General features: G+C 38.7%; 1 protein-coding gene across 1 annotated transcript; it reads left to right on the forward strand.

The window, feature by feature from the left end:
* LBR (lamin B receptor) lies at positions 1–25775 on the forward strand. Its single transcript, XM_030035435.2, has 14 exons — positions 1–219; positions 8664–8844; positions 10396–10584; positions 12293–12376; positions 13055–13232; positions 14415–14611; positions 15467–15521; positions 17114–17308; positions 18628–18731; positions 19147–19272; positions 19369–19537; positions 20821–20901; positions 21003–21125; positions 23243–25775. The coding sequence occupies exons 1-14, from the start codon at positions 215–217 to the stop codon at positions 23401–23403; spliced, it is 1848 nt and encodes a 615-aa protein (XP_029891295.2). The 5' UTR covers positions 1–214; the 3' UTR covers positions 23404–25775.
* Positions 25776–26641: the final 866 nt, after the last annotated feature.

Raw genomic sequence — 26641 nt, forward strand, 5'->3', positions numbered from 1 at the left:
CTTGGGTTGGCAACTTTATAGGAGGACTCATTTTTGCAACCTTTTTATGTTTTTGCACCTATAAAAAAATAATGGTAAAATAACCCCAAAAGTAACAATAATACTTGTCTTAAGCATGGAGATGGCTAGGTATGGTATGGATACATGGGAGTCCCCCGGACAGCTAGGCTGTTAGATCTAGCTGTGGGACTGAAAAAGATCAACACGACCAGAAATGTTGTAAGTATTTCAGAGCTAAATTTAGGGGAGCTCCTGGTCAGCTCTTATTGCTGCGGTGTGTTAAGGTTGTATTTCCTGAATATTGGAAACATTTGTATACTTTTCCCTTAATGCTGCAGAAGTGTTTTGGTGAATTTAAAGTGGGTTTAATTCTGTGAAAGATAGGTACTGGTGTCAGTTTTTTTAATATTTATATTTTTAAAAATCAAAATCTGCATCTTATTACATTGAAAGAGATAAGTAGATGGACAGAAACAGCGTAAAAATGAATGTAAGAACTTTATTTGCCCGGTCAATGAAAGTTTAGTTAATTTTTTTGGTCTTTAAACTGTATTGGAATGAGAACACTTCTGAGATGGGATATATTTTACTTGTAAACCACAAACATTTTCATGTAAAACAAAAAATAGGAAGGAAAAAATGCAACATAGGCATTGAATACACAAACATTATTATGTAACAATGAAAAATAAAGATCAAAGGATTTAGAGTAATATTTCATGTTTTAGGAAGTGTTTACAGATCATTAATTAAAAGAAGACAGGTTGGATATAACCTGAATTTAGTTCCATAGACTTGACTTATCTGAGGGCTCTACTGTGAAACCTGAGTTTTCATAAGGCATTGAGAAAGCATACAGTTATGAGTCTCCGGATGTATCAGCTTAAATAGCAGTACACACAGTAATACCAGTAATTCATAATATCACAGGCAGCAGTAACCTGGTTAATAACAATTCAGGGGACTCAAATGGTCACCAATTCTGAACTGTAAGTCTTGAGATATTAATTCTAGTTAATAGCCCAGTATTTTTTAAAATATCTTTTATTAAATTAAAGATAGCTTAATATCTTGGGATACTAAATTGAGTGCCTCCATTCTTAGAGGGGTTCATGGCTTGGAGAGAGGTCCTCTGTAAAGACGACCTGTTCTCTCAAGGCCAGTCAGTACAACTGAACTTCCCAGGACACTACTTCAGTATCTAATACCATGCAAGTAAGTGTAGCCTATAGAGGCCTTCCTAGCCGTTAATTAGAGACTTCAGTCCTGCAGAAAATCTCAAATTCCACTTTGACAACACTCAGATTTTACAGAGTACAGCTAATACTACTCATATTAAATTTCTACATAGCCAACTATTTTATATTTTCTTTTAAACTCAAGCACTTTTTACTGCTAAGTGTGTGTCCCCTCAGGACTTGAGAATCATAACTCATGTCTGAAGCAATTTTTCCTGGCCCTTGCCGGAGGAGAGTAAAATAATACCATTTTTGGTTATTAGTATTGTTTTCCACCATCCTCCTGAGCCTTGTCACAGTTAACACCCACTGCCCAATGCTTTTTGAATGGCTTCTTCCCGAGCCCCTGCCCCTCTTTCTACCTCCAGCTGAAGAGCATTTCAGAGACAGCAATCAGAGAAGGAAAGGTGGCAGGCAGCCTTGGTGGGACCAGCTCCAGCACCAGAGCCCTCTTATACTTCTTACTGAAATCAAAAGGAGAACTGAGGGTTGAATTTTGAAGGATCAACATCTTACGGGGACACAGCTGTTGTAGTGTTGTCAGGCAGATGTGATATTGTAGTCCTTAATATTTATTGTTATAATGAAAGCCTGGAGAATTCTTTTCTCAGTTTTATGTTGGGGGATTGAGATGCTTTGTGTGCAGATCAGCAGATTTCTCTGCTTCCGAGTCCTTTATACAGACACTGAAAACCTAACTTGCAGCAGGGCACAGGTACTATCATTTTGATGGAGATGGTTTGACTGGATTTCACATTTGTCCCATTTAATAGTTGACCTGTGATGGTCCCATAAATATTTCTGAAATAATCTCTCAAATGTATACCAATTATCAACAGGTTCACTGGCAGAATTGCAATAAACAGGTCTTAATGGCCCAGTAGCTTTCTAATCCAGGTTCAATAAACAATCCCAAACCCAAACCATTACTCTGAAGGCATGTTTATTCTCTAAATGAGATTGCAACTGAAAACCTTCATATTTAAGGATATTAATTGTAGGACTCTGTTGCAAACAGAATGAAGCAGGCTCATTCCAAGCATTAGCTGCTGTAATTAAGACATCTACCGAAAACAGTTCTTAACATTGTAATTGTAAACTGTGCAATAGTAATAAAGCAAAAATCTTAGCTGGAACCAAAAACGTTCATTATCTGAAGCCAGAAATGAAGCTTCAGTTGCATTCTTTTGCATAGTAAGTTATCAGATGTCTTTCAGATAAAAGCTGATTGCCTTAACACAACTAAAGAACAAATTTATTCTGACTGTATTTAAATCTATGCTTAAACATGACTCTGGTTTGATTGAACAACTTTTCATCTGATTTAGACGCTTCTTGTTGCATCATGTAGTGAAAAATGTAATGAACGCATAAGAAAATACAACCTGACCTATTTGTTATTTAAAAAGGGGGGATACAAAATAAAATTAAAAAAAAATTGCTTGGGAAAATTAAAAAGTTCAGGCCAAACTAGGCAGAATAAACAGTAAAATTTTTTTTTTTTTTTAGATAGTTCACATATGAAGGCCCATTTCCTGCATTAATTTAGTTAGGTAAAAAGCTTGCCATACTCTTAATTCAAACATTACAGCTAGAAACTTAAAAAAAAAAAAAATTAACTCACAAATTTGTGAGCAAATAAATAACAGTAAATCTCAGCCAAGTGAAGCCCACGGTTACCATAGGCCCCGTTTGGTTTTGGTTGTGGTTTTTGGGTGGGTTTTTTTGTTTTGTGGTGGTGATGATTTATTTATTTATTTATTTATTTATTTAATCTTTTTGCTGTCTGTGATATTGCCAGTCTTCTGTATTGGAAAATGGTGGTCTTGTCTTTTGGGAATTTTTCTTGATTTGGGAACCTTTATTAGGCCAGAATATGACTTGTCAGCCAGTGTCCGAATTTAGAGTTTGGGAGGTCCATAAAGACTGCACAAACACAAACACATCTGTAATTCATGCTTAAAGGACTTACTCATTTTTAAGATCCAAACACTTGGAACAACTTATTTCACATTAAAATTCACTGCGCACGGCAACTCGTTAACTTTTTCACAATCTATTTTAATTCTGCCCGCTGAAGTATTGCTTCGACTTCCTGATTTCAAAATCTGCCAGGAACTTGAATGGCCTTTCTGGAAAAGTTGCCTCAAAAGGACAGCGGTAACCACACACCGCTGCTTTTTTTGCCCTTTTTCTTTTGGAGAGGGGATGTTTTTACCACGTTTCAGCCTCGTTGGGTGCATGGCTGGGGGGAACACGGGCAGTTTTTCAGTCAGCCTGAGGCGGCGTTTGAGGCGGCGAGACAGCGAGTGCTCCTACACACAAAACCCCCGGTTTTTGTTTACCGCCCGGCGGCGGGGCCTGTGTGGCGCAGGGTGTGGGGCGCGTTGCTGAGGCGATCCCCACCGCCGCGATGGCGACGGCGGCCTTTCATCCCCCGCTCTCCCTCCCCGAGCTTCTCCTCCCCTCCGCACTCGCACCCGTTATCAGCCCCCCGACCCCATCAGGGAACCGAACCACCCCGCTCAACCCTTCACCGGGGCGGGTAAAACGGCGGGCCTCGGGCGGCAGGACCGCGCCATCGGGCGGCGACCAATAGCGTGCGGCCACCCACGATTCAAACGGAGCGTTGTGGCCAATGGGCGCCGTTGGCGGGCGGGAAGGGGCGGGGCGAGGGGGCGGACCGTTGCGCGGCTGTAACCGTCGCTCAGGGCGGTTGTTCCCCTCAGCGCAGAAACGCCGCGCTCGGGCCCGGCTCCCGCCGCTCCGCGGAAGCGCCTCCTGCCCGGCCCGGTGGGGGCTGGCGCCAGGTAAGGGAATGGCTGCACCGGGGCAGGCGCTGGGCCGGGACAACCCCCGCCCTCCGCGGCCTTCCCGGGGAAGCGCTCCGGCCAATCGCCGCCACCGCCTCTCTCCGCCCCCAAGCGCGGGCGTCGGGCCGCGGCCCCGCTCAGGTCTCTCTCTCCCGGTGGACGGACGAGCGGCGCCGTTTTCCGCCGCCCGGACCGTTCGCTTGGGCCCGGGCGGTAAGGGGGGGGGGGTGTGTGTGTCTTGGGCTTTCCCCCGCTTTGTTCGGGATGCCGCCGTTTCCCTCCGCAGCGCTACCGCGACGCCGGGCCCGGCGCGGGGAAAGGCCGCGACCACCCGGTGTGGCGGGGGAGCGCCGTGGGAGACGCGTAGAGAGGCGGCCTGGCTTGGCGCGGCCCCTCCCTTCCCCCCCCCCCCCCCCCGTACGGCGGAGGCCCTGCGCCAGGCCTGGGCCGGGAGTGCGGTCGGGGCGGGGCCGCGGAGCGGGGCCGAGGGGCCGGGCCTTCCCCCCTCCCCCGGCACGTGGGTCCCTTCCTGTCAACACCGCGCCTTCCGCGGCCTTCGCCCCGGCGCCCTGCCGGGGGCGGGGGAGTTCAAGTTCCTGACGCTTTCCCTCCGCTTTCAGTGCTTCTGGTGAAAAGCCCTTTTAAAGGGAGAAACCTCGTTTCTCTGCCTGAGGATCGAGAGTTGTGTTTGGTTGGTTTGTTTTTTTACCTTGAGGCTTTTTTGCGCTTGTTTTTAGCGGTGAAGCTAATTCGGCTGTTCAGTCGAGCCAAGCTTGAACAGTGGTAGATGCCCCCACCATTGTGGGAGTTAAAGAGCTAGAAATGTGGAATGAGTAATGGTGATCCTGAAAAGGTCCTGCACAGCTCGGTCTCTTTGGTGAATTTGGTAGTAACTTTCTGTGTAGGAGCCTCTGTCTTGTTAGCCTTGACTGTCAGTGTTTTCTTTATTTTCTTGCATTTTTTCTTTTCTTGCATTCAGCTGGCTCTCTCCTCTGACATACACAACGTTATCTACCAGTGGTGAGATGTCAGAATTAGTACATAGAAGAGGGATACGTATGAACTGAGCTCTTCCAAGAGGGAAAACTTTGTTTAGTGGTTTTTTTTAAAATTCATTTCTTAAAACTGTGCACCCAACTTCTGGTGATATGGTATGATCTTCTAGTGACTACAAGCTAGCAGTCTTTTTCTTCTTATTTTCTTGACAGGAGTGAAATATTTTTCCACATATCTAGTGAGAGGGTTGTCAAGAAAGACCAGAAATGGATGTATGGGGCAATATGTTTCTCTGCCATGTTTCTCTTTAATCGTTTTGCTCTTGGTTGAGTCAGCAGTAACTTTTCTTCTTGACCGACTTCTAAGCTCCAGGGAGTTTTGCATTAATTGTCTTGCCTTGGTATAGGATACAAAATGCTTTTCAGCCATTCCCTTAGTCTGGGTTACTAAAGGAAAATCAGTGGTGCAGACAACACAAATTTCTTATTGGGAGTAAGTGAATATACTTGCAATCGAGCATCTGTACAGTACAGGATTCATTGTATGAAATAATATTCTTTTGAGGTCGCCTGGATATATTTTGAAGCCCTGCAAATTAAAAAGTTGGCATAGGACTACTGTGAATATTAGGCTGATGCCAGCTGGTACCCTGAAAATTATCAGGGGTGTGTGTAGAGCTTGAAAGAGCAGTAAATTCAAAATACAATTTCTAAACTGTATTTATATTTTTAAAGGCTTCCTATCTTTATTTTTCTTGATGCCAGTAATGTTCTTTGTTATCTGAACAGATGAAGGCTGCCTTTAAAAGGTGTAGCTTTTTTGAAGTGGGATATATGTAATGAGGATCGCAAACCTCCCTCACATGAGGCGCAGGGGTGCAGAACAGGGTGGTAATTTTTGATAGGGTAGGAAGTAATAGTTACTTTTTTAATCTTTAATGTTCGATGTCATTATTAAGCTTTAATATTTAAGGAAAAAATGGAAAAATAAGTAGGTCTTTCCATTAATAAGATTGTTCATTACTTTTGAATCGCAGGATAATATTTCCACTTGCTGAAATTTATTTATTTTTCTGGAATTTTGTGTCATTGATATCCACCTCAGGCTGAATTACTTAGCATTGATTTAGCTTCAGGTCCTTCAGCTCCTTTTTCCATCTTCTTAAAACTAACTTCAGCTCCTTTTGAGAACAAGGTTGGAGGATGGGAAGGTCTTTCTGCCTTTAAAAAGAATCAAATAATCAGGTTACCTTTTCTTTGGGCTGTCTTCATGTGTGCATACAGAAATGCTGGGTTTTGAAGTTTGGCAGAAAATTGCATTTTATTATCCCTATGAAATTGTATCTGAATTTTGAAGTGGTTGTTATAAACTGTAAAAATCAGTTTACATGTCATTAGTAACAACTTTGTGAAAAATTGTTTCCCTTTCTCAAAAAGGACTTAAACTCCAAAGATTCTGTTTTTCATAACTTTGTCCTAGGATCTGGCAGCTTTGTCCTGGTCAGGCTCTGAGTTTACGAATGATGCCTGAGGTGTTCCAGGTCAAGAGAAAAAACAGTTGGCTGGAGTGTAGGAAGTACAACAGCAAAGAGGAAATGAAGTTGTAGATCAGGTTATGACATCTGGTGAAAGCTATGACTGGACTTGGTGGAGGACCGGTGTTTAGACTATTTATGAAAAAGGAGGAAGAAGCTGGAACTGTGCGAGAGACTGGGGAAAGAGCAGTAGTAGACATGGATCTTCTAAAGAACTGTCTCTTGGGTGAGAAAACTGGACAAGGAGACAGAGATGAGGATTGAGATCAGATCTTGAGCCCAGAGGTGGCGAAGAGGAACTGGAACTAGTTTGGTGAACAAGGGCAGAAAAGGCAGAAAACCCCCAAGGAATTAAAGGGGGGTAAGAAGAGAATGAAGAAGAATTTGAAATGAAAATACAGAAATTTTATTTCATGGAGTCATAAGAAACAAGGCTATGAACTTGAGGGGGTTAAACTGGCATAAACGAAGTTGGAGGAGTGGGAATTCAGAAAGGATGAGAAAGTAACAAAGAGACTGGTACAAGAAACACTAGGTAGAAGACAGATGAGCTTGGAAGAGTGTGTGCCTACAGGCATAGACTAGAACTCTGATAATTTTTCTAACTGGCAAATGTCAGTGAAACCAAATGATAAAACTTACTCTTTTTGCTCCTTCAAATGTTATACAGCAAAGGAGATGGCCAGATGTTTCTGTTTTGAAGCAATTAGGAATATTGGCAGTAAAATCCACATGAGGGAATTTTGCTGAGTTTTTGGTTTCTTCTTTGACTTGGAGAGCTACACAGGTGTAAAATCTAACAGCAGCAGCAGCTTCAGGAAATGCGAGAATGAAAGTTGATTGAAAAGCCTCACTTAGCCCCATCCCCCAATGTGTTTATGAAGGTCTGTGATTGCATATTAACGGTATTTTTTGCCAAAGAATCTAACTTTTCACTGCAGGTTAGTTGATGTGTAATGAATGAGTATCTAATTAAATACTTGTTTCCACCTCATTTTGTGTGGCTTCACATATTATTTATGACAAACAAGTTAAAATGCTTTGAAACAAAAACATTTGCTAGTTTGTTTGTTCCCCCCCATTCCAAGTTCCTATATTCATCATACAAATGGTGATAGTTTGTAAGTTAGTATGTATTTTACCTTAGACTTTTAAGATACCCTCACTTTAAATGTTGAGACCTGAGTCACAGAAGTTCAGGTTAAAAGTGCCTTCTGCTATGGAAACCTGTTTTCAGAAGGTAATGACATAATACAAGGCACTTTTCAAAGAGTTATACAGGACTTTACATTTAAAAACATAACTTTCTTTAAGCTGCAGTTGTGGTTTTCCTGGCACCCTGGTATGGTGCACCTGGTTTGGTGCAGACAGAGGGATAGAATTTAGTTTTTCAGGATATTATGTGATTGCTCTGATGCCATACTTTGTTTTCCTACAGGCTCCTGCAAAAGCAATTGCATGCCTTGTGCTAAATAGGTGGAAAAGAGAAAATACTCAGCCCAGACAGGAGCCTAAATTCTGGTGTTTCCTAACTTTTGAGTGTTTGGCATAATAAATTGAAGAACGTGTGTAATGAGGCTGTGCGTATTGAATAGATTGTGGATGTTTTATTTGAACATTTAGAAATTACCACTTCAGTAATTTTTGTAGAACCACAGGAGAAGAGGGTTAGAGGACATTTAGATACCATCGTAATTTACTTTTTCCCCCTCTAGATAAGATCAACTGCATTATGTAATTTTGGTCAAATATATGCTTTGCCTGGTTTTGATGGTCTCTGATGGTGGAGATAGTTGCATACTGGTCTAGATGTACTATGATATACAGTTAATACATTTGAACATTTTTTTGTAGCATCTAACTTCAATCTTTGCTCTATTGTAAGACTACTTCTTTTGTCTAGTATTAATTTGGAAAACAGATCATTGCTTTTTTTCTTATCAGGCAGCTTTTTGCCTATTTAAGGTGAAGAGTTGTTTACTTTAAAGTTTCCCTCTTCCAGCCTAAATGATACAGAAAGAGAGTAGGAAAAATTAAGCCTAATGTTTAGCTGTCGTATATATTGATTTATTTCTTTTCTAGGGATTCCCTTTGGAAAATGCCAAACCGAAGGTTTGCTGATGGTGAGGTGGTGATGGGCCGTTGGCCAGGAAGTGTCCTGTACTATGAAGTACAAGTGACTAGTTATGATGATGTTTCTCATCTTTATACTGTGAAGTACAAAGATGGGACTGAACTTGCGTTGAAAGAAAGTGATATAAGGGTGAGTATACATCAGACAATTATCAGTATTTCTATGGAATTATATTGATTTTGTGATGTAGATAAACATACAACTTATTGGACAGTTGCCTTGCTAATTTTCATTAACTGTCTTCAAGGAATTGGTGCTAAATAATAGCTCTTTCCTATGTGATATCTCAAGTAGAAGTTCGGAATGCTGACCCTATGTTTAAAGAAGCATGATTGTTTCCGATATGTTGAAGAAACAGTGGTACATTTGGAGGAGAACCAAGTCTGATCACTCAGGGACTCTATAGCATGATTGTTCATTAAAAATTGGTTTTGGGTGGTTTATAAAGCTAGTAAACAGGGGGTTGATGCTAATTTGACTTTTTTCCACTTCTAAATAAGAAAATTCGAAAACAAATGCAAGCATGTAGTTAAGGATCACTGTAAATATAAATAGTGTATACCCTTTAAGCACATGCTTAAAATGTCTGTGGATAGAGATTGTACTGGTTTAGGTCCCCAAAGGCTTCATAAGGTATTTTGCTCTGTTTGTGACAATTGGGGACTTTTGAAGAATGGTCATGTTGTATGTGTATAAGCACATCCCCTCCTCTTTACATATCTTTATTATTTTGTTTTCTGTTACTAAAAAAGGCCTTTAAATCTCTGCATACAAGTTTCAGTTTAAAATGTGATAATGCATGAGACAAAAAGCTATTTGAATGTTTGCTGTAGTTGATTTTTAAGGCCTGCTCTGAAACCTGCAGAAGTTCAAAGGTAACTTGTGTGCCTTTATGTGAACTGTAGTTTCACTTTTTGGTGGTGGTGTACATGCCCTGTAACTGGCCTTTTCTTTTGGGACAAAATGTTTCTGCCTTGAGGTAGACAGCTGTTTTCACTGCTTTAAGACTTTGTAACTTGTTTACTTCGTGCTTGCAGGTTAGCAAACTCAAGCTGAGAAAACATGTCTCTGTCATAAAGCATTTGTGCCTTATAAAAGTTGTGTTGTGAAAATTTTACGTGGGAAAATTAGTATTGTAGACTTCACAGAGAAAACTGAATACTTTTGGGGAAAACTGTTTATGAAATTAGTTATCACATCTAATTTAATGATTTAGCTGATGAGGTTTTTTTAATGTTGATTTGAGCTGTGTTGCCTTAAACAGACCATTGCATCTTGATATGCCGAATGTATTAATAAAGCTAAGTAATTGAAATTATAGCCGTCTCTTAAGGCTTAATTAATTTACTTACGCAAAGGCTTAAGAGGTTGGTACGCTTAAGAGCTTAATGCTCACATTGATAGCTTACTACATCTATATCATGATTTCTGTAGCTTTGACAGGAATCGTCAGCAGTTGGACTTTGGACAGGATTGTTTGGGTATTACTAGCAAAATGAGTATACTGTAGTTGCTCTTTCTTAACAGCCCCTGTACACCATCAGTAAAGGAAATAAGAGACAATTCTGTAGAACTAAATGCCAGAGTCCTCCTCATCACAAAAAAAAAAAAAAAAGTTTCTAAAGTTGTTCTTTGGAACATCTAAGATAAGGTCTTGCTTTCTTCCCCTCTTTCTTTTAGTCACAATCATCATTCAAGCACAGGAAGAGCCAGTCCTCTTCAAGTTCTCCCTCCAGAAGGAGTACTAGCAGATCTCGATCTAGATCTCCTGGTCGGCCAGCAAAAGGCAGGCGTCGTTCTTCTTCGCAAAGCAGAGAACATAAAGATGACAAAAAGAAAACCATTCAGGAAACCAACTTAGCTCTACTGGTATTAGTTTTTTTGTTTGTTTGTTCTTTGTGTGGGGGTTTGTTGGATTTAAAAAAAAAAAAAAAATTGCTATTTGCAACAGATTTGTTTTATGCATACTGGGTTTATTATTGTAAAAGCCAGCTGTAGTTCATGTTCCCTGAACAACATAATTAGCTGCAAAAGTGTATCTCAGAACTGCCTTTTTTTCTTTGAAAATAGGCTTTCTAGCTTGCCGAGTTGTGAGGAAATTCTTGAAATGTAAACTTAAGTTCCACTTGAATTTGGCAGTACAGTGAAGTTCTCAGAATTCAAACAAACACAAATTCTTTAATATTTTAATATTGAAGTCATTGTTAGCCATATGCTCCCACTTGTGAAATGGGGCAAAGGAAGATAGCCTACTTTTAAGATGTATTGGGCAATACATAGCAGGTAGGTATTAGAATTTGAAATAAAATGAGTTCTGTTTTTATATACAGGTCATTAAAATAGTAAAGGAAAACGTGAAGCTTCTGTGGGAGAATTGCTGCAGAATTCAAGTGTAGAATATATATATATATATATATATATATATATATGGCCTTGCTCACTGATAATATTGCAGGACTGTTTTCATTATAAAAAACTATCCTGTAAGGATTTGTAAGTTTATCAAATACCTGTTTTTTAGATGAAATTTATCATGTTTATTCTTGGCCTTTTTGTGAAGGTTATATTGAGTACTAAAAATAGTTCTGGTGTTCTGTAAGTGAAGAACAGTAGAGGTGATGTTTCTCTATTAAGAGGCAAACAGCATTTCTTCTGCCTCTTGTGCCATTGGGATAGCTTCAGGTGATGCTTGTCTGAGACATTCCCTTGAATTGGAAATGCCTTCTGCTGATTTATTGAAAACAGATAGGTTTTAGTTTCAACTAAACTAAACCAGACCAATCTAAACTAAATAGATAGGTTTAGTTTAGTAAATTGCTACTACTAAAAGCATTCTTTGGCACTGCAGTTGCTGTGGTTTTTGTTTTGCAGTGAACTACTTTGATCTGAGTGACCCAGTGCATAGCAAGTGGACCAGATGTTCGTTTTAAGTAGTTTGTAGCCAGCAGCTATGCTTCACTTTGGACAAAAAGGTTAAAATATCTTTAGTGTTTTTTTCTCCTGACTTCTAATTGAGGAGTAGGATTGATCTATTGGTATGACTGGAACAACCTGGTCCTTTTCAACAAAGCTTAAGCTGAAATAAAACAGATGAGTCGTGTCTTCCCAGGGTTGTGTAAGCTAGACTCATTCAAAGAATTTTTGTAAGAGAATTTATTTCTTAGAAAGATATTTAATGGAAAACCAAACTTTCAGTCCTGCAGAGCAGTGTCATATATATGACACTGAAGTCTCCTCTGTTTTCCTGATAGAATTACTAAATAGACATGTATTTTGTACTTGGCAGTTCCAAATGATGAGTTAAAAATAACTTGGAAGCTGTATTCTCCCTTAATTTCACTGTTAATTAAAAAAAATTAGTAACCTTTTCCTTTTTTTAAGTGACTCTTCTTCCCTTGTTTGTGACCTAAAACTGTCCGTACTTTGGATATTGGATGCATTTGTTTTCCTGTGGAGAAAACTGGAGCAGTTGCAGTTGGAAAAAAAACTATAGTGTTCTTAATTATTCATTATATACTTACACTTAATGCAGCTGTTATTTTCAGAAAGCTAAAACTATGTTTTTTCTTTTAACCAGAAACCAAGTGAGAATAACACCAGAAGGTACAATGGTGAACCTGACAGTACAGAAAGAAATGACACATCCTGCATAATCTTGGAGGTATGAACATTGTATTTACTCTTAGTTTTATGTCACATTCTAACTTTGCTTTCTCAGAAGTCCCTAGAAAAGGGCAATACAATAATCAAGGAGAAATAGAATGCAACATAAAACTTAGAGGTCAAATAAGTTTACTGTTCAGCTAATTTCAGGGGAGAGGGAGATGAAGTTGTCAGAAGGGAAGACTACTAGAGCTGTGTAACATTAATTTTTCTTGTTTGTTTTTTCTGTCAAACCCTCACTGATTATTTGTGTTAATTCTCATGCTTTTACAGTGTGAATGTTTGGCCATAGAAAGGGATTTTTTTTGTTTGGTTTTTTTTTGTTGGTTTTTTTGGGTTTTTTTGTTTGTTTGTTTGTTTTTAGCCTAATCAGTTCTTTAGTCCTGATTGTCAGCTAATGCACAGAGTTATGGCAGAAAGAAAGGGAGGACGGTGGGAATGTATGACCTGAACTGGAACTGCTGCTGATACGTAATCATGGCCGAAGTGATCACAATGAAACTGGTTTTAGCAGTTTCTTCATATAAATGCATAAACTTAAGTAGTGTATGGAAGTAAACACATTTTATGTTGGTGTTTTATAGTGAATAATGTCCTCCTAACTAAAAAATATTGCAGTAAAATAAGGTAAAGTCACTGGGAATTTTTTTAGTAAATTCTTTTTATTCATTAACAGCAAAAGTTGAAACCAGACCTGGAGATAGAGCGTGTGCTTGAACAATACAGCTTGCGTTCAAGAGAAGAAGAAAAGAAAAAAGAAGAGATATATTCGGAGAAAAAGATTTTTGAGACAATAAAAACAATTGAGAAAGCATCATCAAAAACAAAGGAGCTAGAGTTCGGTGGAAGAATTGGTATGTGTGCAAATTGTCTTAATAGTTGAAAATTACTACTCTTATGTTTTATACTTATTGACCATACTGTCATGTCAAGAACTGTTTTTCCAATTTTTGGATACTCGTTGCAGAATCTGGTCATATGACAGCGCTTCACGTAGTCTGTACTGGTATTGGTGGCAGTCAAAGAACTGTTACTACACTTGGTTCTCTTGTGAAATATAGTGAAGATCTTGAGCCTTCCCTCACACAGTGAGATTAAAATATTTCCAAATTAGATTTAAGTAGTAACTAAAAGTTTTTATGCTTTTGTCGTGGTTTAACCCCAGCCAGCAACTAAGCACCACACAGCCCCCCACTCACTTCCCCCCCACCCCCAAAGTGGGATGGGGGAGAGAATCGGGAAAAGAAGTAAAATTCATGGGTTGAGATGATAACAGTTTAATAGAACAGAAAACAAGAAACTAGTAATGATAATGATAACACTAATAAAATTACAATAGTAATAATAAAAGGATTGGAATATACAAAACAAGTGGTGCACAATGCAGTTGCTCACCACCTGCTGATCGATGCCTAGCTAGTCCCTGAGCTGCAATCTCCCCATCCCCACTCCCCCCAGTTTATATACTGGGCATGATGTCACATGGTATGGAATACGCTGTTGGCCACTTTGGGTCAGCTGCCCTGGCTGTGTCCCCTCCCAACTTCTTGTGCCCCTCCAGCCTTCTTGCTGGCTGGGCACCAGAAGCTGAAAAATCCTTGACTTTAGACTAAACATTACTTAGCAACAACTGAAAACAGCAGTGTGTTATCAACATTCTTCTCCTACCTAACTCAAAAACATAGCACTGTACCAGCTACTAGGAAGACAACTCTCTCCCAGCTGAAACCAGGACAGTTTTCAAAACCTAGGTGCTTTGAACTCAACAGTAAAGTATTCTTCATACAGTTTTTAACAGTTTTAAAGGGTTGCAGTGGGTGTTATCCTTCAGTTTGGTTATATAGCCCCATATGGGAGTGAGAAGTATTCTCTATCCCATTACATGACTGGGCGATTGCTGCTGTCTTGCTTCAGGAATAGATAATGACAACCTCTTCTTTGTTGGTAAAATTAATATCTAGCTTTATTAGTGGGCTTGAAACTAGTTTTTTATTTTCTGTGTTTATCTTCTAATACAGCATGATGTCTCTTTACAGGGACCTTCATGCTGATATTTTTCCTGCCTGCTACTGTATTCTACTTGCTGTTGATGTGCAAACAAGATGACCCCAGTCTTATGAACTTCCCTCCTCCTCTCCCAGCACTTGAAAGTCTTTGGGAGGCTAGGGTGTTTGGTGTTTTTCTTCTGTGGTTTTTCCTTCAAGCTCTGTTTTCGTTACTGCCAATTGGAAAGGTAAGCTGTCAGTAGCAATTGGGTCTTTACAGATAATTAATTTGTGCGTTAGGCTTGGAAGGTAGGGTATGTTCTTAATGCAGTTAATTTGAAAGCAAATGAATTAGTTTTCCATATTAAGCTGGAATATGGCTACTGCAGATTTCTGTAAGCTTAAGATAACACTGTTCGTTAAGAATTTAACGGCTGTGCATTTCATAGTCTTACAGTAGAAAAGGCAGAAGGCCATATAGGAGTTGAAATATAGGAGTTGAAATCAAAGTATGGATAAAACTTTCTTGGTAGAATTCTAGAAGAATTTCAGGAATCTGACTTTTAAATCGACAAAACTGTTTGATACTCAGTTTCTTATTGATACCCAGTGTTTTGGAATGTAATCTTCACTTACAGGAAGCTATAAACCATTCTAGCCATATGTATATTGGGCAAATACTCTGTTTCCCTCTTTTTGTAGCTTGAGGGATACTGGCAGATTCTGAAAGAACACTCTAATAAATAGATCATTCAGTCATGCTGTTCTATGGTTGGAGTCAATGATCTTAAAGGTCCTTTCACCTAAATGATTCTATGGTTCTATTGCTATACATGCTTAGAATTATTGGAGCCATTCTGTTTTCTTGAGGCTGGTTAGGAAAAGATTTTTTTTTTTTTAATGTTTTTATTTGAAACTGTTACCCTTTTTCTTTTCATATTGAAAGTATGCTTTTGAGAATAATGCATGATCTTCAGATTTGAATGTGTCCAGCTGGTTACCTTGATTGAATGTCTTAGTGGCAGAGATGTGCTTGATTTCCCTCCCCTGCCAGTGTCCCTAGAAAGTACTTTGTTGAAACACTAGTATTTTATACTTTGTAGGTTGTAGAAGGCCTGCCTCTTTCAAATGGAAGGAAACTGCAGTACCGGATAAATGGTAAGCATGTTGCAGTTGCTTATTCTGAAATTTGATATCCCTATCTGATTTGCAGTGCTCAGTACCATGAGATACAAGTTATGAAAGATACACTCTATGGTCAAACTAGGTATCTGTTGTAAATCTTTTGTAAAATAGGATGAACCTCTTCTTGGAAGAAGATTAGTAATGATCAGGAACTTGCCCCAAGAGTGAGACCTTACACTGTACGGGGCACCTGGTCTGCATCCAGTTGTGACTGGTGACTTCTGTCCTTTTCCTTGCCTAATTGCTAAACAGGCAGTTGCCTATTGGAAGTGTTAGTAATGCTCATGTAACAAGGGCTGTTCTTCCAGAGGAGATGTTCAGGAGTGATCTGAAGAGATCTAATCCCATGTGTCTAGATCATTTTGGGATGTCTCTGATTTACAGACTAATAACTAGTAGTGTGTTGTAATTGATTTAACATGTTCTTATTCTTGCCTGGCAAAAAACAGTTCTGAGTCCTTATTCAGATCTGATTTCACTTCCTATGAATAAGGCAAGTTTCTCATCTAGGTTTAGAGTATGGTTTAATGTATTTCAGCAGTCCTGCTTTTTCAGGCTTAAATAGGAAAGTGTACTTTGATGCCTTGCAGGTATTCTGGACTACCTATTTGATTAATTAGTCAGTTCAAGGACACTGTCTCATGGTAGTGGAATTCAAATGTTATATTAAAAAGTTGAGTGGAGTTTTGTCATAGTCTGGTAAGATGCACCATTTTAAAGTTGGAATAGGGCTGTAAATCATAAGAGTGAACTGCATCCTGCGGAAGTGAGTCATATTGAGGCTGCCTTATAACTTTTTTGGTTCTGGACTTCTGTCTTTAGTAGGAGCATAGTCCTGCAATTTTTTTTCTGTATTCTGATAAAGGGAGGAAATAAGCTATGTGATTTGGACAGCTTAAAAAGGAAAAAATAAAAAGGGGGTTGGGGGGGGGGGGGGAAGAAGCCATCTTCTTGCTGCTTGAAAGGCTAATTCTCAAAGCAACTTTGAAAGCCTTCTTGAGGAAAGGAAGACGACCAGTGACAGGACAAGAGGCAATGGACACAAACTGAAAACATCACTCCATTCTACATGATTTTATACTCTCAAAGTACAGAAGTTTTGTGTTCAAGTTTTGACTTGATAGTTATTTCAATACTTTAATTACCGCTATCTCTATTGAGGTATATATGAAGATAATTAAAAAAGAAAATATGGTTATCTGAACTGTCCCACAGATAAGATTTTGTGATCTGCTATCATTATCCAGGAGTAGTGTCAGTGTCCGTTTTTCCACTAAAATCTGAAATTGGATTGTATGTTGTAAAAAATGTAGGAGTGCTCAGAGTGTTCCTGCCTCTTGACCTTTTGAGGAGGAGTGCAGGAAATTTCAGGGCATAGATAGAATGTCCTAGGTATACTGCTGTGCCCTAGAAGTTTGAACCTCAAGAGCATGGGATGTATAGGACGTTATTGGAATATAGACAAATCTTGGAAGAAGTAAAAATGCAGAAAGGCTGGACTGGGTAGGTTCTACTTAGAATGATCTTTTATTTTGGCTAATATGTTTTTCTTCTCTATCCTTTAGGGTTTTATGCTTTTATTCTGACTGCTGCAGCTATTGGAACTTTATTATATTTTCAATTTGAACTTCATTATTTGTATGATCACTTCATGCAGTTTGCAGTGTCAGCTGCAGCTTTTTCTATGGTGTTGAGCATTTATCTGTATATTCGGTCCCTGAAAGCACCCGAGGATGAACTAGCACCAGGTGGAAATTCTGGTGAGTTATAACTATTTTGGGTAATTTATTTCCAATTGTTTGGTACAGTTTCATTTTTATGAATTAAAGGCTAGATTTAGGGCTGGTTATTACAACACTGTGACTTTCTGTCAATGTAAAATTCATGTTGCAAGTTAAATGGCAATTTCTTGTTCATGCTCAGATACTGTACAATGCTTAAAATCTTAGGTGGATTGTCTTGAATAGCTTACAGAAAGTTATCTTGGCTGGTCTAGTCCCCTAGCGATGAGAGGACAGTTCCTTTCTTTCTGTTTTCAGCATTTGTCTAAGAGGCTTGTCTAGTTTGCTTCATAGTGCCCTTCCTGGTGGGCCTTTTCCTGAAACAGCTGGGAATGGAAAGAAAAACTGAAAATCTAGATGTTTTGGCAGTGGGAAGTCAGGTACAGAACTTGAAATTATGGTGTATTTCTAAACTTTTCTTTTCCTGTGCACTTTTAAATATATTAGCTGAATTGAGTTTTCAAAAGAAATTTTGATTCAGTCATGAGACTGCCTACCTAGAAAGTATCAGTTACATGTATATGGTTTTTTTGGACAAAGGATAGACTGAGAAGTCAATTAGCATTACATATTGACCAAACTATTAAAAATGATCATAGGGTGACTAAGAAAGGAAATTTATGGACAGAACACTTAGTGTATTAAAATGAAGTATTCAGATAGCCTCGGTTCCTTTGTCAGTGCAGCATGTATGTGTATGAAGGGCAATAATAAATTATCATAAATCGTTTTTGCTTTGAAAAGTGCAGTTCTGGTCTCTGTAAGTGGCACAGTAGCATTCTGTAACTGTTCTGCAAAGTGCTTGTTATTTGCTAACTTGGTGCAGGATATCTTAAAGTCAAGGTATTGTATTTTCCTTCTGGTCCATCTCTTTCGATGGACAGGTAATTGTCACAGCTAAAGGAATTCTTGCTCCCAGAGAAGAGCAATGAAGTAGGAGAAGTAGAATTAATTAATACCATAAGATCATGTTAACAGAAACTGTGATGTGAGCTTCAGGATAAGGCTGAAAATAAGGAACAACTGCCAAGGAGACATAAGCCTGCAGTAACTTCTAAGGTGTTTAGTCCTCCTGATAAATAAAATATTTGGGTCTCTTAAAATATAAACCATGTGGGGTTTGCTTTGTATTTTGCATATACTCTCACATTTTTCTTGCCAATCTAAAGGCTTTTTTTTTTTTTTCTCTCTCTATAATGAGAGAACTTTAGTAGAAAGTAGGAACTCCTTTATGGGGAGGAGTGTAGTGGCAGATAAAAGGAAGAGTACTCCTAACAAAGATTGTGTCTTATCTGCAGGGTATCTTGTGTATGATTTTTTTACTGGACATGAATTAAACCCTCGTATTGGCAGTTTTGACCTCAAATACTTTTGTGAGTTGCGTCCAGGATTAATTGGCTGGGTGAGTCAGTAATCTTAGTTATTTTATTTGCTTAAATATTACACAAGTTGATTATTTTTTAATATAGATATAAAATTGGTATTAAGGATACATTATGTATTTATAAGCAGGAAAAAAGTACTTACAAACAGTTTTGTGTTGCCAGATTTTTAATGACCATTTTTGTTCACTTTAGGAAAATTTCTACTTTCTAGCTTCTTTGCTTTATGGGAAATTAAAACCTTTCTTAAAGTATTCATATGTTGAGGTTATACAGCTTCAGAAATGTAGTTAGTTGCAAAACTGTCTTGTGAAATAGGTTATTTTTAAAACTTAAACGTTGGTCAAAAACATCTGTATTAATGTCCGATAGTGTAATAGAAAAGACTACTTTCTTTTACAAGGAAAATTGGTAATAAAATATTTTCTGAACTAGGTTGTTATAAACTTGGCAATGCTCTTGGCTGAGATGAAGATACACAATCAAAGTATGCCATCTCTGTCAATGATACTTGTGAACAGCTTTCAGCTTCTGTATGTGGTGGATGCTCTTTGGAATGAGGTAAATGGCAATCATATTACACTGTTACCATTTCTAATTACAATGTTAAATGAATGAAGCTTTGTAAATTCTAAATTCCTTTCTTCTTGTTTCTAGGAAGCTATTTTGACTACAATGGATATTACCCATGATGGATTTGGATTCATGCTAGCATTTGGAGATTTGGTGTGGGTTCCATTTGTCTACAGTCTGCAGGCCTTCTATTTAGTTGGTCATCCTACTGTGATTTCTTGGCCTGTTGCTGCTGCAATTACTATTCTGAACTGTAAGTTATAGTAAATGTTATTGTTACTGGTAGTAACAACATAGCACTGATTTTGTTTCTTTAAGTTGTGAGGTGAAGCTTTAGCTAAGATGCAGTGGTCATATTTTCTGTATTACCACAGCTGGTGGAAGCATGTGTCTGACTACTGTTTAATACAGAGAATATAATAAATTATAATTTTATTAAATGAAGGATAAATGAGACACGAGACACCCAATCGTTCTGCTGAGAGGCGTCTTTAGATGGATTCTGTCTGGAGTTGCAGAAGTGACTTAAAACACTTTGAATGAAGTGTAGCAGATGCCTTTTGAAGTCAGTCTGAGTGACTGTGAGTGGCTCTTATTAAAAAAAAGCAGTCAATAGCTTGTTGGCTATGCTTTACTGAACCTAGGGAAAAAGAGGTTTTGTTGTTTAACAATTTGCATCTCCTTCCCTGATGCCCATAGTTATATACTCATGTCAACAGAAAACATCTCCTTTTTTCTAGCGGAGTGCTTTGAGAAACGATCTTGCATCTTTAGGGGACCTTAAGTTTGCACCAATATGGATCGCCTTGTAGTTTGTCCCTTTTATCTAAGTAGTAAACCTAAAAGAAAAAGTTTTTTGTAGACATGACAAAGAATTTAAACACTTGGAAAGAATATGAAGGCGTACAACTTGGTATGTGCAATCCTGAGAAATATAGCATCTCTCTTTCATGTTCGGTTAATATTTTTTCTTGTTTGTTTTTTTTTTTAAACATCTTTATTTGAAGTATGTTGTGATCATGTTTTTTCAATACAGCCTTGGAAAAAGCAAATTTAAGCTGCCTTGTGAAAATGTTGGGGGAAATGAGTTTCAAAACCAGATAATAATTCATTGTCTGGTTCTTTTAATATTGTGAACTTGTAAATGGTTGGTTTATGGAGTTTAGGCACTGTACTAAAATACTGCGCTGCTAATAGAGCTATAATCTTATAAACTGCAGCACATCGCCTTATGAATTACAAACTCAGTATTACATTAATAAACTAGAAGTCAGATATAAATGTAAAAGTAGATGTGAAAACAAAGCTTCTCCAAGATCTTAAAAGTTAGTCAGCAGTGTGTAAGAGCATGTGGAACACAGGTTTCCAGTAGTATTTCTATCTTGTTAGAGTTCTGAGAAACAGAGGATATCACTTACATCTCTGAGGAAAAGACTTCAATGTAGTAAGAATGGTAGAGAGTATGTGAGTTCTTTTGTTGAAGGAAAGAATACTGGAAAATACTGAAAATGCAAAATAAATAATATTTATTTTCAGGTATTGGGTATTACATATTCCGAAGTGCAAATTCTCAGAAAAATAATTTCCGAAGGAATCCAGCAGATCCCAAATTGGCCTGTAAGTGCATTTTTTACTTGTTCAATTGCTGTACAATGTCTCTTTGTACTATTTAAATACACATTTCAATTGTTGTATTGACTACAATACTGTGTTCACAGATCTGAAATTTATACCCACTGCAACTGGAAAAGGGCTTCTTGTCACGGGTTGGTGGGGTTTTGTTCGTCACCCTAATTATCTCGGTGACATTATCATGGCTCTAGCATGGTCCCTACCCTGTGGTAAGTACCTGAAACTAAAGTGGCTTTTACCAAAAATGCTTGTATGTTTTGGCATCTGACCGGGTGAAATGCAAAGTGAAAATTATTTGAGATACTAAAACCTGTAATTAATTGAATGGCAAATTTCTGTGTTGTAAGCTTAATGCGACACTCATTTCTCTTACATCTTATTATTTATATCTTACTATAGATTTGACATATCATACTATAGATTTGACTCTTCTTTCTGACACTTTTATCATTCAGTAACCATGGTGCTTGCTTGCTAATAAGTTGTTCCTTACATTTTTCAGGCTAGTGGCTGTGCTATAGTGTTTTCAAAGGGAGTTCCCAAAAAGTGGAAGTTTGCATGGAGACAAGGGCTCCCACATATAGGGATGGACTTTAAGCAAAATACATCTTAAAAAAAAAAAAAAAGTCATCAAAACACAAAGGAGTGGAATTCTGTTTCAGAGTTTTTGTTAATGAATACTTCCTAGTTTTCATGAAGTTTACACTTGGAGGAAGTTAGGGAGCCTTTTGTCCAATGGGGTTTTGTAGCCCTGATTCTTTGCAAGAGCTTAGAAAGAGCAGTGAGAATTTCAGAAAATACATCTGATCATGGTAGTCCTGCCCCTTCTCATTCAAGTCTGAAAAATGGCTTTGGGCTTTTCCCTTGCCTGAAGGAGCTTGTCTTCTATAAAAGCCCTGAAATGAGCGTGACATACGTTGTTCTGAGGCCGGGCTACTCCACACCCCATGGCACAGTCTGGCTTTTGCAGACTGGGACACAGGGAGTTTTGGTAGAGTGGGACTTTGTCACCAAGTGCTTAATGCCCTGACCAGGAGCATCAGCTGAGAGAGGATTTTTAAATTTTATTTTGGATTTTAATTGAAAGTAGACAATACTAGATTACCTTATGCACTTGTAGACAGTATCCTGGAAGAGACTTCACCCCATGAAAATGAGGGACTCGAATCCTCTATCAGCATCATAATGGCAGAAGTGGAAGCGTTGCTGTAACTGGGGGGGGGGCAGGCAGTGAGGATGGGTGGGAGGTGATCATAGAATAGTTTGGGTCGGAAGGGACCTTTAAAGGTCATCTAGTCCAACCCTCCTGCAAGGAGCAGGGACTTCTTCAGGTAGGTCAGGTTGCTCAGAGCCCCGTCCAACCTGACCTTGAATGTTTCCAGGGATGGGGCATCTACCACCTCTCTGGGCAACCTGTTCCAGTGTCTCACCACCCTCATCGTAAAAAGTTTCTTCCTTATATCTAGTCTGAATCTACCCTCTTTTAGTTTAAAAACATTACCCCTTGTCCTATCACTACAGGCCCTATTAAAAAGTCTGTCCCCATCTTTTTTACAAGCCCCCTTTAAGTACTGAAAGGCTGCAATAAGGTCTCCCCGGAGCCTTCTCTTCTCTAGGCTGAACAATCCCAACTCTCTCAGCCTTTCCTCATAGGAGAGGTGTTCCATCCCTCTGACCGTTTTTGTGTCCCTCCTCTGGACCCGCTCCAGCAGGTCCGTGTCTTTCCTGTGCTGAGGACCCCAGAGCTGGACGCAGTACTGCAGGTGGGGTCTCACCAGAGTGGAGTAGAGGGGCAGAACCCCCTCCCTCGACCTGCTGGCCACGCTGCTTTTGATGCAGCCCAGGATACGGTTGGCCTTCTGGGCTCTGAGCACACATTGCTGGCTCATGTCCAGCTTTTCATCCACAAGTCAAGTAGTGTGCTCTCAGCAAAGCTAGAGTTACCATCTACAGCCAAAATAGAAAAAAACTTATGGGGCTTGTGTGGGGCAACTCAGTGCTGCAGAATTTTAACTATTTCTCTGGTTTTGATAGCTAAAGAACATAAAATATGTGCCAGCTTTGCATGTGTTGAGAGTGAGGTTGGTAGATTTTGAGACTGAATATTAAGGATTATTTTTTTGTGGGTCTCTTCCTATCTGCATGTAACGTCACACAATTTTTGCACTGTCCTCTTGAGTATTTGATGCTTTACAATATGAGCATAAGATGCTTTAGTCCATAACAAGTATATGTCACCAGCTTAGTATGTGTTGCTAATAGCTAACTTTTCTGGATTTTTTTTTTGCTGCTGTATCTAAAGTGACTTTCGCACTTTGTTCTACAGGTTTTAATCACATTTTACCATATTTCTACGTGATATATTTCATCTGCTTGCTTATTCATCGAGAAGCTCGGGATGAACATCATTGTAAGCAAAAATACGGCTTGGCATGGGAAAGGTATTGTCAGCGTGTACCATACCGCATATTTCCTTACATCTACTAGAGTGCTCCAGATGCCTGATTTGCAAATTACTTCTAAAGTTAGTTTCTTTGCAAATAAAAATATACCTCTTACCTTTGCACTTTGTCTATTTGTTATTTAGGCTTTTAAAAAAAAAAAAAAAAAGCGACCAAACAGTGGAGTGCATCAACAGGTATTTACAAGTAATCTTAAATGTGTGAGTTATATGAACTGACTGTGACTTCAATTTTTTAAAAAATTGTGAATTTAAAAAAGTCTTGGAGCCCTAATTTTTCACGTTAAATTTTACCTAGAATCCTGAGTTTACATTTTTTTAATTGCTTTTAATTAAGCACTGTGATGTAAAGTATATTTTCTTAATACAATAAATACAGAAATTCCATCTAGTTCATTTTTTGGTGTTACTTGTACCATCTAACTTCAGATGTCTGACTTAGTTGCCTGCATTGGAAGAGCAACTGGGTCTTTTTGGTCAGTGGAGCTGGAAGCAAAGGATTTGATCCACATGAGGGGCCCGTGCTGCTGGGAGTGCTGCCCTGCAGCCCTGGGCCCAGAGCTGGCATGGCTCAGCTGGGTGGTTGTCCCCCTCCTGGCTTTTCATTAATGGGATTTTTTTTTTTGGTCAGGGAGGTTCAGGTGGCCCCTCCTGCCCTGCGCCTGCAGGATGGACGAAGGGATGGGATCCGGAGGAGAAGGGGCACAGCTCTCCCCTCCCATCCCATTCCATCCTCCCATTCTTGAGGCAGTTTCAGCATGAACCAAGGGGGACTCTGAGCTGCTGTCTGGCAGTGCCTCTGACCCCTGAGAGAAGCCACGCTTCTGGCTCAGACTCCTGAAGGTAGATGATACAAACACTTGTTTCAGCTGTGGGCAGAGCTGTGGAAGTGAGCAGTGAACCCTAATCCTGCATCTGGCATTGAACACAGGGTAGCAAAAGGTGCAGTGTATGCGTATTTGACAGAAAAGAATAAAATGACCAGAGTTGGCTTATTCTGATCTTTGTAAATTATATCTTAATGTACCATAGCATTTACCAAGTGTGTATAATAAAGCCTCTGTGTTTTTGCTGTACAGTGTTTGGATTTGAAAATGCAATAGCTTTTTTAGAAACAGGAGACATCAGTAACTAAATCCATTTCCAGTAATTTTTAAAAAATATTCATTGAATAAAGGTTTTTGTAAATTAATGTATTAATTCTTGAAACAATTGAAGTGTTCATTTAAATATTTGTATTGACAGATATGCTATGAAAATATAGGAAATGCTCCTCAATCCAAAGTTGGGTTTTTCGTTTTTTTTTTTAATTTGGCATTGCTACCTCATATATAGGTTTTGCCTTTTGTACTGTTGCAGACAGAGAAAATAGCTATTTTTTTGCTATTGCTATTTAAAACAACGTTTTTTACATGAGCCTGTGGTTAAACTCGACCACTTTCTAATATATTTTTGTATATATTTGACTTTTTAACTAATGTATGTGTTCTAGTCACTAGTTGTGTTCTTCGTCTAACTGGCTGTAAATCAGATGCCCTTGCAGTATTTGCTTCATAAGTAGAATAATTTTATATTTTACTGAAACAATCTTGCATTAATTAACTAGCTTTTATTCTGTTATCACAACTGAGAGCTTTTCACATACTTCATACGTGAGGTTTATAGCACAAACTGTCCAAAAAAAGCTTATTAGAATCCTAAATATAGTGCAGGTACCTCTACACTTGCTTGCAGGAAGGTTCCTAATAAATCAGAATGTTGCTATTATTCATCAGTTATTTTCAGTTCTTTTAAAATGTTGATGTAATTGAAATCTAGCATGTGACTTTTTTTTAATAAAAGAACCCTCTATTTTGTACACAGGCATTTTTTACAGATAATTGTACATTTGAAGTGTATATAATGTAGCTTGATTGTGACTGTCTCCTCTGAAAATCTGTATGTTGGCGTTGTAAGGAAAATGTTTTAAGACAAGTACTTTGATTCCTGGAAGGAAATAGCAGTGCCTGTAACAACACTGAAGAGCATTTACTCCTGTAAAGTAGCAGATTAAACTGGGATACTTTTTTTTCATTGGTTGCTCAATGGCCTAGTGGGAAATAGAGCAATCATTTAACTGTGCCAGTTTGCAGCTGGTGTTTTAAAATGTACTGAAGGGGAGGACAGTTTAACTCCTCAGCCTGTAAACTAGGAGATGCTACTACCATCCCAGTTTTATCTGTTGCCACGCAAAGTTGTTAAAATGCAATTCAGAGCCCTTGTCTTTCAGAAATAGATCTTGACCAGTGATAACTTCAGTTTATTTACATGCTGAGTTTTATGTGAATTTGATTTTGAAGTAATTGTTTTTAATACAAACAAGCCTATAAACTAAAATAAAGCTTTTGCTTAAAATTAAGTAGTGCTTTTTTTTTTTTCCCCAATTTGTGGTGATGTCTGGAAAAAAAAAGACATTGATTTATCTTAAGATGTGAGTTTGCTGAAGTTCCTTTTGTATCTGTGGTTGTGGGTTGAGTGTTAAAAGTTCATGTATGCTGCTTCTCTTAGCCTGTCTGGGAATTTTAAGGAAAGGAGGTCTCTCCATTTAAAAGGAGATCTCCGCTTCTCCCTTTTCTTCTGCTTCTTTTTATGCAAAAGTTTACAGATGCACCATCAGCCTGAGAGCACGTTTGTTCTTTGAATCGGCTCTGTTTGTCAGCTACTTTTCTCATTGGCCTGGGCTGAAGAAAATCAAAGTCCAGGGAAGTAGGTGGCATGGCAGGGGAAGGAAAAGCAGGCTCAAAACCTCAGTGGCTAGTAACTTAAGTTATTATTAAGTTAGGAAATAGTGATTATCTTTACTGGAAAAGATGGTGGCTTTGGAGAAATGAAATACTCATCATTAAACGTGTCTGAGAATTGTCTCAGTCACAGAGCTGGCACAGCAGGGCACCTGCTTTTGTGACTCTGACTTTGTCCTTGCTCATGTGGTAGATTGACCCCTGTTACAAAGTGAATTGGTAAGCCTGGAGGTGATGCTACCCTGGGCCTTTAGGGAGTCCAGTGAAGTGGGGCAAGGCTAATACATTACCTCTCTTTGTTCCTCCATTCTGTTGATCCAAAAATAAAATTAATTTTAACTGTAAGAAGACAGAATTAACACTTGTTTTGCCTGTATTGTGTTGTGTTTTCCCCCACAGCTTCTCTTAGGAGTCAAAACCAAACAACAATTTCACGTAATCGTGGGATACAGCCTCAGGGGTACTGCACAGGAAATAAATTTTG

The sequence above is a fragment of the Aquila chrysaetos genome, chromosome 13, assembly GCF_900496995.4.
Source record: "Aquila chrysaetos chrysaetos chromosome 13, bAquChr1.4, whole genome shotgun sequence".
Taxonomy (NCBI): Eukaryota; Metazoa; Chordata; class Aves; order Accipitriformes; family Accipitridae; genus Aquila; species Aquila chrysaetos.

Bases quoted from the DNA above. Each gene is read 5' to 3' on its own strand.
- LBR (XM_030035435.2), top strand. The intron at 8,845-10,395 runs GTGAGTATACAT...TCTTTCTTTTAG, and splicing joins TGAAAGAAAGTGATATAAGG to TCACAATCATCATTCAAGCA. The intron at 17,309-18,627 runs GTGAGTTATAAC...TCTTATCTGCAG, and splicing joins AGCACCAGGTGGAAATTCTG to GGTATCTTGTGTATGATTTT.